General features: G+C 50.3%; 1 protein-coding gene across 7 annotated transcripts in view; it reads right to left on the reverse strand.

The window, feature by feature from the left end:
* Positions 1-12151, reverse strand: part of SYNJ2 (synaptojanin 2) — a gene marked incomplete at its 5' end in the record, with an annotated part of 79495 nt that overhangs the window by 15973 nt on the left and 51371 nt on the right. For all 7 annotated transcript variants that reach the window (XM_014590634.2, XM_014590633.2, XM_014590632.2 and 4 more), the window contains 3 exon segments: positions 3721-3838; positions 5218-5374; positions 8273-8431. In XM_014590634.2, the coding sequence (XP_014446120.1) occupies positions 3721-3838; positions 5218-5374; positions 8273-8431 (434 nt within the window).

Below are 12151 nucleotides of genomic sequence, written 5' to 3' on the forward strand. Positions count from 1 at the left end.
AACCACCCCCCCCCCCGAGAGAACCAGCAGCCGGCCTTGACAAGGATGGGGCAACTGGCAATCCACTTGGCAAGGGGCTCCAGCTTTTGGATGGCTATTTGGTCATTTGTGTTTAGAGTCTCAAAGGCGTTCATCTGACCAGGCATGGTTGCATGTGGCAGGTTGAGGCCACATGAAAGGCCCTGACCGGTTCCCAGTCCGCCCCAAAAAGCTGGGCACAGCGGCACACTCTGCAGTCCCAGCTAATCAGGAGGCTGAGGCAGGAAGACTGCAACACAGGAGACATCGACTAAGTGCATCTCTTCCAGGACTCTCTTCTAAGGAAGTGATCAGGGACTTAGACGAAGATGTCTATGCAAGGTTGATCATTTACAGCATTCTTAGGGAGGGGAAAAAGGAAGCTTTTTCACAGTGGGGTTGCTGCCAGAACACAGGTGTCGGGAAAAAAAGAGAAACAACCTAACTGGTCCCTTGTGGGGAGACAGCTATGATATATCCGTGTAATAATACGCTCTGCAATAACAAGAGTAATGCTTAGAAATCTATTGACAGGGGCCCAGCAGGTGGCGTGGTGGTTAAGGCACTGGACTCCCACTTAGCTGACCGCAGTTTGGGTCCTGGACTTGGCGGCTTGCTTTCTCACTTTCTCTCTATAGTGAGCTCATGTGCCCTATAGCAGGTTAAATAATAATAATAATAATAAATAAAGTAAAGTAATTGTTAAAAAATCTGTTACCACACAAGAAAACAGAACCACAGGAAATAGTGCAATCATTACAGTAATTGTATATGGGCATGGGTGTAACTAGTTTCAAGTTAGTGAGACACTATTTAGAAGATCCTTTATTATGAAGATGATATAAACTTACTGAAGATTCATGATATGATATTAATTGGAAACGAAACATAATATAAAATAATAGATAACTTAGTGGCAACCTTAAAAATTAAAGAATGCTGAAAAATTCAGACTTATGTTAGGATGGTGGTATTTCCTCCAAAATGTATATTACTATTGTTAGTTTGGGTTTGTTTGTATGTATTATAGGAACAAGTAAAACGAAACTCTCCCCGGGAGCTGTGCACTAAATGAGGGGTTTTTGAAACTGTCTCTGAGCAGAAGGCCTTTTTGGGACTGCCCCCATGAGGCAAGGCGGAGCATCTCAGATGACAGTGGGAGTGACTCTCCAAGAAGCTGGAGGGGATGCTTGGTGTGGTGGCTGAGACCCCAGCCAGTGTTCACCGCCGTGACCCGCAACTACCTAGCCAAAGTCCTGTTGTCTCCGCCCTGACCACCAGGACTTCCTCTCCCTGCCCACCCTTGCCCACTGGAGTCCGATAGAAGATTCTGTTGAACCTACATCGGCTGCGCGGCTCAGCGCTCAGTAACACCTGAAGTCCTCTCTCCTTAGAGCTCATTTATTAGCATTTCTTACATGAGAGAGTGTATGTGTGTGAAAGATAAGAAGAGGAGCGGGGAGACCAGGAGATGGCATAATGGTTATATCACTGGACTCCCACCTAGTCAGCTGCAGTTCAAATCCTGGATCTGCAGTTATAAAACTCATGCTGGGCACATGTGTGTGTATGTTCAAGATTCCGAGAGGAGAATGGAAAGAAGGGATTGCAGAGTGGCCATCCCCCCAGAGTGGGGGTGATTGCTCGTTTTCTGTCTCTCTGGCAAGCACACATGCCCTATAGCAAAAAAAAAAAATCTCTCTCAAAACAAAACAAAACAAAACAAAACAAAAACAAATAAAATTAAATAATATAAAACAAAACAGGGCGGGACCAGCAGATGGCATAATGGTTACATTGCTGGACTCCCATGTAGTTGACCATGTTTCGAATCCCAGACCAAGAGGTTTAAAACTTATGCTGGGCACATGCATGCCCAAAATTCCAAGAGGAGAATGGAGAGACGGGATTGTGGCATGGCCATCTCCCCACCTCCTGGGGGGGGGTGATTTCTCATTTTCTGTCTCTCTCTCTCTGTCTGGAGAGAACATGTACCCTATAGCAAAAAATCTCTCTCAGAAGAACAAACCAAACAAAAGGGGGCAACCTCTATGTGGTCTCGTCAGGCTCGACTCCCTCCCCCAGCCCTCTGGCTGGTCAGCATCTCGAGTGGGTACACCCTGGCACGTTTCAGCCAATGTGGCACCTGAACCCGTGGCCAGCACCTGGGCTCCAGCCCTGTAGAGCAGCTCCCTGCCACCTGTGCCATTGCGGTTGGGTGCCATGTCCTCCTGGTGGCCCACGGGGCTCCCAGAGCCTGGGCTCCGCATCTCCTCGCTAGGACCCTTCTCCTCCTTCCTCTGTCCCAGCCTCTGTTCTCCTGGATTCCCAGTGTCCCCGACCAGTCCTCACCCTGCAATGCTCTCCCTCAGCCAGCCACATGGCTCAACTCTGCCTCCTCCAAGGCCATGAACCAGAAAGGCCTTCCCTGGACGATGAGGAGGAAAGAGCAGCCGCCTGGCCTGAGCCCTGCCACTCTGTCCATTCACAGCATGTTTAATTGCTAACTGCTTGTCGTGTGCCCCTAGAAAATGCTCAAGAGTATAATCGTGTCTGTTCTGTTTACCGGAAACAGGGTGTGCATGGCAGGGCCTTGATACACGTGGGCCAGAGGTTCCCCAGTGTGCTTACTGGGCCACACTCCTGGAGTCCTCCAGCTGAGTCCCACACTCATTTCTAGGTATGTATCTGCGAAAATGGGCATCTCCAGGATTTAGGGGTAACTACAGATTGAGACTATCGGCTGGCCAGTTGTTCACAAAGGTCTTTCCCTGTGAAGTTGGAGTGGAACAACAGCTTGGGTAGCAGTGTGGACCAAGCAAACGCTCCCTTATCAGCTCCCCCAGAAGCCATCCTCTGCTGCCCCTCTGTAGATGCTCTGGAGGCCTGCGCTTGCTCGGTAACTCTCCCAGCCACACTCAGCTGACAGCGGCTCCCTCTGCTGCCGGGCTTCATCCCATCAGTGCACAAGGCCAGAGGCCAAACCAACAGCTCGGAACACTAAACAGCCCTAAATCTGGGCCAGCCACTGGCGTGGTGATTAAGGTGGCAGGATCCCATGGCCAAGTACACAGTTCAAGTCCCTGACCTGATGGCTTGGAAAATGTGCCAGGCATGTGTACATGTGTACCCAAAATCTCGACAAAAGAGTGGAGAAGGGACGGTAGTGTGGCCATTCCCACTGGGGGGGGGGGGCTTTCTCACTTTCTGTCTGTCTCTTGGCCTCTGTCTCTGGTAAGTGCACATGCCCTACAGGAAAAAAAAGGCAGTACACTCAAGATTCAAAACCCCTGTGGTGTCTGCAATAACAAATATCAGAGACAGCTCATCGACAGGTGAATGGGTCCCGAGTCATTTCCAAGGGTCTACTTAGTGGCATTCTAGACACGTTCTAGCTGTAAGTGAGCTTACCAGATCTACAATGTCAACAGGATAAAATCTCAACAATGCTAACGAAAAGGCAAGTTATGCAATAGCATCATTTAGGAAAGTTTAAAAGCCATGAATGAAATACTACGGGTTACATCTTTAAAATGTTTACAGATGATGTCGGAAGCAATGACTGAATGCCAGTGCCCATTAGTTCCCGGTACCCACCCCTGTCCTTCAGAGCTGAGGACGCACACAGGCTCCCTGGGGGGAGAGGATACCTCTGCCACCCCCGCAGCACAGCAGAAGGTGTCACCACAGCAGGGCCCCTACCTGTGATCAGATGCTTGGAGCTCCGCCCGGCCGTAGTACCTGAGGACACCAGGAGACCAGGTGTGTCTGACTTTGGTGTCCGCACCCAGATCATTGTCCAGAAGGTTGAGTTCTCCAGCTGCTCACGGGGATTCCATTCAAGAGGCCCACAGAGAACACAAAACCATATCAGGATACACAAATGTGACGAAACTTCCACAGCAGAGAGCTCCGTCAGGAACCGCCTCAGGGCTCAGACTCACACACTTTACCCTTTGAGCTTCAACCCAGCTGGGGTGCTTTGGGACCCAGGGTCGAAACGATTTCTCACACGTAGATTACTCCAAACCCACCTAGGGTCCTGCCCAGTGTACTAACTGTGGCCTGGAATGCAGACATGGCTGCTGAGGCAGGGTGGGCCCCAGGCCCAGGAGGTACTGAGAGCGCTGGAGGTGCTCACAGGCAGGGATGCAGAGCCCAGGAACAGCCCACTCACTCCAGCCCTCTCCCTCAAGCTCCTCTGAAAGGAAATCTTCCTGCAGATGCAGTTTCCTGGCTGCGAAATCTCAGTAGGTACCCCCCACATGTAAGATTACTGTTCACATAGGACCCCCCAACACAGACTCAGGAGAACTAGTTCACAGGTGTTCTAGCTGCAAATAAACCACCTACTGGTTGGGCATCAGGAATGGTTCAAAACCTACTTGGCAAATATTTGATAGAAAACCAAAATGGGGGCCAGTGGTGTGGTGGTTATGGTGGCTGGCTCCCACACGGTGACTAAGCAGTTCGAGTCCCAGGCTGGTGGTTTGACAATCATGCCCGACGTGTGTTTGCATGTGTGCCCACAATCTCAAGAGGAAAATGGAAAATGGAAGAAAGGGATTAGATGTGACCATCCTCCGGGGGGGGGGGGGTGATTTCTCTCTCTCTGGTGAGTGTGCATCCTGTATGAAAGTAAAAACAGGGACCAGCAGATGGCATAATGGCTACATTGCTGGATTCAGTCAGCAGCAGTCAACCACGGTTCAGGTCCTGGACCCAGTGGCTTAAAACTCAGGCCAGGTGTGTGCGCCCAAAATCCCTAAAAGAGAAGGGGAAGGGATTGCGGTGTGGCCATCCTCTCCGGGGGGGTGATTTCTCATTTTCTGTCTCTGTCTCTCTGGTGAGTGCATGTGTCCTATATCAAAAATCTCTCTCTAAAAAGAAAAAGAAAAGAAGTAAAAGCAAAAACAACAAAATGGGCGGTGTAAAGTGCAAGCGTGAGCGTGTGTGGAGGGCGGGGTGGGCAGGGAGCTGGCACAGGCCCACCTGCGGGTCGCATTTCTGCAAACGGGCCGATGGGCGCTGCCCCAGAGCACGACTGCGAAGGCTGGGGGCTCAACATCTGGGAGGACTTCTCGTTGCTCGGGTTATCGAGAAGGCTGTGATGGACACAGCGGCCCTGGGCTGCATAAATGTGGCGGCCCCCCGTTCCTCACTCGTCCCCACCAGCTCTAGTGGGCACGTCTCACTCACCCGTTCTATCGAAAGGACGCTTCTTCCTCCACCACAGCACCCTGTCTGTCCAGGCCGGGGTGCGGCATTTGTCACTTGTATCGTAGGCGGCCGAGCCAACGTCATACTTGTAGGTGGGTCCGAAGTTGATGGTCCCTTCATGGAAGTCTTTAAAAATCTATTGGGAGACAAAGGCGGCACAAGAACCCTGAGTTTTTTGGGTTCTGTACATTACAAGCAAAACCAGCAGATAAAGAGGTTCATTCTGGAGTGCTCTAGTCGTAAAAAGTGACGAAATCCGGGGCCAGCAGGTGGCGTGGAGGTTTAGGTGCTGGATTCTCATGTGGCTGACTGTGGTTCAAATCCTTAATGTAGTGGCCTGGAAATCATGCCAGATGCATGTGCGTGCATGCCCAAAATCCCAGGAGGAGACTGAAGGAGAAGGGACTGCAGTGTGGCCATCTGCCCTGTGAGGTGATGTCTCACTTTTCCTCTCCTCTCTGTTTTGCCCTATGGCAAAACAAAGAAAGAAAAAACAAAGGTGACGAAACTCCGATTATACTTGCACATGTGTCTAAACCTGTTCATATGTGTGCCTTTTAGTTAGCAAAATCTGGTGACCTCTGGGCACCCTGATGACCACACACTGTCACTACCTTCCCTCCCCCAGGACGTGTCGATCTGCCAGCTGCCTGTCACCCCAAGGAAGACAGCGAAAGACTCGATGTCTTCCCATGCCCAGCCCACCCAGCAAAGCCGTAGTCAGTATCTGTTAACCACACGGACATGTACAGAAGCACGGGGGGCAGGCCACACGCTCCTCTTTGTTCCACTTTGGGGTGCCCCTGGTGCTGTGGTTAGGTTAGGCCCAGGAACCTGCTCTCTCATTCCGTGTGTCAGTGGAAGGCTGTGAGGACACTGGTCAGAGGGAGAGAGAAACACCTGCTTTCGGGAGGTGAGTGTGACCTTTCCGCTTGGCCGCCTCTCGGTGTGTCATGTCCAGGTAGTGGCTAAGAGGGGAAGGCACAGAAAGCTTTGAGTATTGTGGCCAAGCAGTGATGCTGAGGTAACACAACTGTACCCACACAGGAAAGGTCCTGGGTTCACATCCTGGCTCTTCCCTGAACGCTCTGGGCATTTGCTTGTCTGTGACCTGGGCTAGCTGAGACTAGGCATGGATCACTTACAGCGACCCTGCTGGGTGCCTCTCTCTCTCTCTCTCTGTCTCTCACAGAAGAAATAAATAAAATTTTAAAAGGAAGAAAAAAAAACAATATTATATGGAGGAGAAAAGAATTGCAGGTCATCTGGAAGCTGGAGGGTCTGACCTGGAGAAACCGAGGACAGTGCTGTCTCTGTATTTTTTTATTATTATTATTTTATTTTAAAGGGTCGGCCATCAGACACATGTGCTCACTGGAGAGAGAGTCAGAGACAGAGAGAAGGAAAGTGAGAAATCACTTTCCCCCCGGGGGGATGGCCACACACAGTCTCTTCATCCTCCTTTCTGAATTTTGGGCACGCACGCACACACACCTGGTGTGATTTTCAGGCTTCCGGGTCTAGGACTGAAATCACATTTGGCTATGTGGCCCCAGTGCTGTCCCCATTTAGGTCATGACTTGTAGAGACACTAGAAATGCCCAGGCCGTATAGGGGCAACATGAGCTCGGGGGTGTGATAGCATGGACTGATTCATGGCCCTGTAAACCAGCTGTGTGGCCTTGCACAAGCCGCTGGACTTTGTTCTGTTTTCTTCGACTATAATAATGGGTACACAGGTTGAGCATTCCTACTCCAAAAATTCAAAATCTGAAATGCTCCAAAATCTGAAACTTTCTGAGTTCCGACATGACACCACAGTGGAAAATTCCACCTACAACCTCATGGGATGAGGCAAAATGCTGCCACACAAAAATATTGCACAACATCACCTTTGAGCTATGCATGTAATTACTATATGAAACATAAATGGCTTCCATGTTTTGACTTGGGTCCCATCCTCAAGATAGCGCATCATGTATATGCAAATATCCCCAGATGAAAAAGATCCTAAATGCAATATACTTCAGGTCCCAACCATTTCAGGGAAGAGATGGTCAACGCGTGTATCTCGTGTAGGGCGGTCTTGGGGATTTTGTTTACAAATTGGTAAGTATGTTAGCTTTTGTTAGCATTAGATAATTTGTTAGTGTTTTCACCAACCAGAATGAGCTATCACCAAAATAAAGAATTCTGAGCATGGGACCAGTAGTTAGTGTAATGGCTATGTTGCCGAACTCGCATGTAATCAACCGCGGTTCGAGTCCCGGACCTGGTGGCTTAAACTCACGCCGGGCGCATGTGCGGGCGAGCCCAAGACCCTGAGAGGAGAATGGAGGGGAAGGGATTGCGGCGTGGCCATCCCCCTGGGGGGTGATTTCTCACTTTCTGTCTCTCTGTCTCTCTCTGTGTTTCTGGTGAGTGCATGCACCCTATAGCAAAAACCTCTCAAAAAAAAAAAAAATTTTTGAGCAGAGGCTAACGTGATCCTTGGTGGTTTATTATATTTGTAATAAAGTGATGCCTAAGAAGCCTTATCTGTGAGCATGGCGGAGGGTGGGTTTGGTGTGTGTGGACTTGGACACATCATCTATAATGTTCTCCCACAGCGACGTGCTCGGATGCCGGCCTCAAGGCCACTCCAGGGCAGTCATGACAGAAACGGAACAGTGATCCCTGCCCGTGAGACAGAGGGGCCGAGGGCTCACCCATCTGAAGGTGGCAAACGACAGCAGCCACCTCCGCGCACAGAGCTCCTCTCCGGGGTCGCAGAAACTGCTGCTGCCAGATCCAGAGTGGCTTCAAGTCCCTCAAGTCCCCGCAGGGAGACACAGGAGTGTGAGGGAGGATGCTCCCACGTCCCTATCTCCCTGTGCCGTGTATTTTCTATGCTATAGGAAACACTGCTCCACCCACTCGTGGGCTTAATTTGCTGAAGGCTGACAAACACTTCAGTGGACACTATCCCACATTGCTATGTGGCGTGTTCCACAACAGAGTGGCCGCCACAACATATTCTACAAGCACAACTTACTTTTCCACTTGATTTCTGTAGCTGTAGCTGATCGAATTCCAGAAGTTTCTTCCAGTCTTGACGTTTTACAAAATAGAAGACCTCTTCGTAAGTAAGATCGATGCGGTAGTTGAAGTCGCCACACCAAAACACATAATCGTGCGAAAAAACGCTTCTCCCCTAGGTTGTAAAGGAAAGCAGAATTGGTTAGTGCATCTTGCAGGACAGGCAGAAAAGGCGGAGAAACAGGCTCACCAGACAGGACAAGTAGGCGTGTTCCCTAAATGTTACTTTTTTTTTTCTTTTTTTGGAGAGGTTTTTGCTATAGGGCGCGTGTGCTCGCCAGACATACAGAGAGACAGAGAGATAGAAAGAGAGAAATCATCCCCCAGGGGGGATGGTCATGCCACAATCCCTTCTCCTCCATTCTCCTCTCGGGATCTTGGACACACATGCACATGCGCCCGGCATGAGTTTAAGCCACCAGGTCAAGGACTCAAACCGCGGTCGACTACATCGGAGTCCAGCGACATAGCCATTACGCTAACTGTTGGTCCCTCTAAATATTACTTTTAAAAAAGAGTCATTTATTTAATTTTATTTATCATTATTATTATTTTTTAATTTGCTACAGGGCACATGCACTCTCCAGAGAGAGACAAAGCGGGTAATGAGAAAGCGGGCTGCCATGGGACTCGAACCATGGTTGGCCAAGTGGGAGTCAGTCCCTTAACCTCCATACCACCTACTGGCCCCCCTAAGTGTTACTTAAATTTTTATTTATGTATTGGCTATAGGGCACATGCACTTGCTAGAGAGACAGACAGAGAAGAAAGTGAGAATCACCCTCCCGGAGGATGGCCATGCTGCAAGCCCTTCTCTATTTTCCTCAGGATGCTGGGCATGCAAGCAGACACTCAAGTCGCTGAGCCCAGGACTGCACAGTTGGTCATGTGGGATCTAGCCACCTTAACCTCCGAGCCACCTGCTGTCCCTAGAGCACCTCAGTCTCGCTAACCCTGCGGTCCTGTGGAACGACCCGTGTGGTTTGCTCCTGTACGTAATGATGTTTCGGAGTGGTGTACAGAAAGCTGCAACTGCAACTGGGGAGGCAAGACCCCTGACCCTGACCCTGACCCTGACGGCAGGTTGTGGTCCTGCTTGGTTGTGGCTCCATCTGGGGAGGGTCGCCCAAACATTCAGCATCGTGAGAAGTGGGGGACAAGAAAGGTAGTGGAAATGCTCGAACGCACGACTTCCTGAGCCACGTAGATTTCATGCATATCCTTCCCGTGGGCCTCCATCTCGTTCTCACTCCTCCACCTCCTGACCTGGCCCAGTCGCTCTGAGCACATGGTCCCTGGCTCAGCTCTGGAGAGCTGAGGGGTCGTCTCCCTCTCTCTTCCCCAGCAATCACGGCAGTGAGGGCAGCTGCTTCATGGCAACTGTCTACATGGCGGGCTGTTCCAGGTGTTTGGGTCCTCACAGCAGCCCTGAGCAAAAGATACTATTGGCTTTTATATTATAAAAAAGAAAAAGAAAAAGAAATGTAAAATCAGGCCAGCGCCATGGCCTAGGGGCTAAGGGAGCCAGATCCCATATGGCCAGCTGCGTGGTTGGCAGTTGGAAAAATGCAGTGAATGTGTGTGTGTACATGCATGTATGTGTGCGTGCTCCAAATCCTGAAAGGATAGAGAAATGGGGGAGAGGGGACTGCGGCGTGACCACAACCCACTGGTGTGCTTTCTCTGACTCTCTGTGGCAGGTGCACAGAAAAAACATGAACAAAGGTGTGGAGATGAAGCAGCTCCCTGCAGGTCACCCGCCAGCGCACGACAGCGATGAGATCCGCGCTCACATCTGCCAGCTCCAACATCTGCTTCTGTCCTCCCACATGGCGTGGCTCCCCTCCCTCCGCTCCCACAGCAACCTGGAACAGCAATCTGGACAGACGTTTAAACGATCACAACCAAATGACACACGTGTCCAGACAGTGCTGTTGGCGGGACTTCCTGCGGCCTGGAAACGGGCCCTGTGCCTTCTAGGGCCAGAGCCACGGGCCACATGGGGATACTGAGCACTCACAGTGTGGCTGGTGTGCAGGAGCAGTTTCTAACTGCATTTTATTTTAGTGAATTGATACTTAAGTAGCCGCCTGTGGTTGGAGCCATACCAGACACAGTGGTGCAGAGTCTCAGCCCCTCACGCTTTGCTGCTGGGGCTAAACTGCTTTAACGGGGAGACCCTGGAGTTGGGCATGGCCCTCCATGCAAGCTCTGAAACACCTTACCGTGCCCTCACAACTATGCAGGGCAATTAAGTGTAAATGCGACATTAGGAAATAAGTATATTTATAAGACCAGAAGTTGGCATAATGGCTATATCGCAGGACTCCCATGTAGTCGACCACGGTTCAAATCTTGGACCCAGTGACTTAAACTCATGCTGGGTGCATGTGCGTGCATGCCCAAGATCCCGAGAGAAAAATGGAGAAGGGATTGCGGCGTGGCCATCCACCATGGGGGGTGATTTCTCTCATTCTGTCGCTCTGGAGAGTGCATGTGCCCTATAGCAAAAACCTCTCAAAAAAAAAAAAAAACGAAAAGAAAAGAAATAAGTTTTAAAAAGGCAAAAAGCTAGTTTATAGAGTTTTAATTACTTGGAATGTGCCTTGTGTTTTCTATAGTCATGTGTGGCTTCGTGAAGGGGATCATCACTCTGAGATGTGAGTCATTGTTGGGTCACTGTGTCGTCGTGCCTGTCACAGCGTGCACTTACACAAGCCCAGGTGAGGTGGCCCACTGCATATGGGCTGGCTGGTGCCGTCCTACAGGACCCCATGGGAGACGCAGCCCACTGGTGACCAAAATGTCACCATGTGACACAAGGCCGAGTTTCCGAATAGAACTTTTTCTTAGAAATTTTTGCTAGAGGGTGCGTGCCCTCACCAGAGAGAGAGAAAGCCAGAAATCATCCCCCAGAAGGGATGGCCACACCACAATCCCCTCTGCTCCATTCTCTAGGCAAGCACATATGCCCGGTGTGAGTTTTAAGCCCTGGGGTCCGGAACTCAAACCACAGTCCACTACGTGGGAGTCCATTATACCATCTGCTGGTCTCCTCAAGTAGCACTCTTTAACACAGAAGGGTGGGCTTTTTAAATTTTTATTTTTTAAAAACTATACACACACACACACACACACACACACACACAGACACACACAACTGAACACTTCCCAACTCAATTATTAAGTGGTTGGAAAAGTCATGATATATTTTTCTACATTTTTCAATGCAAAAATGTGCCATGACTTTTCTGATGACCCAATATTTGTTTCTTCTTCAGCCAGCCGCTGTCTCAGAGCAGGGAGACCCTGTGGTGACAACAACTGAGCCTGGCCTCACTCCAGAACACTGGTGCAGAGGCTGCAGGTGTGTGCAGAGGTTGAAGGCATGTGCAGAGGCCGAGGGCATGTGCAGAGGCTGAAGGCGTGTGCAGAGGCTGAAGGCGTATGTAGAGGCTGAAGTGTGTGCAGAGGTTGAAGGCGTGTGCAGAGGCTGCAGGTGTGTGCACAGGCTAAAGACGTGTGCAGAGAATGAAGGTGTGTACAGAGGCTGAAGGCGTGTGCAGAGGATGAAGGTGTGTGCACAGGCTGTAGGTGTGTGGGTGCATCATTGTGCACAGGAAGAACATGAACACTGAAACTTGAGGGCCAACCTGTGGCATGGTGGTCAAGGCAGCTGGATGCCACGTGGCTGACCCAACGGTTCAAGTTCTGGATTTAGAGGCTTGAGGAACATGAGAGAAAGGACTGCAGTTTGACCATGCCCGAGGGGGGTTGCTTTCTTACACCACCCGCCCCCCATCCTTCATCCCAGTGTTTTTTTTTTTTTTTTTTT

Source organism: Tupaia chinensis, unplaced genomic scaffold (assembly GCF_000334495.1).
Source record: "Tupaia chinensis unplaced genomic scaffold, TupChi_1.0 Scaffold000468_1, whole genome shotgun sequence".
NCBI lineage: Eukaryota > Metazoa > Chordata > Mammalia > Scandentia > Tupaiidae > Tupaia > Tupaia belangeri.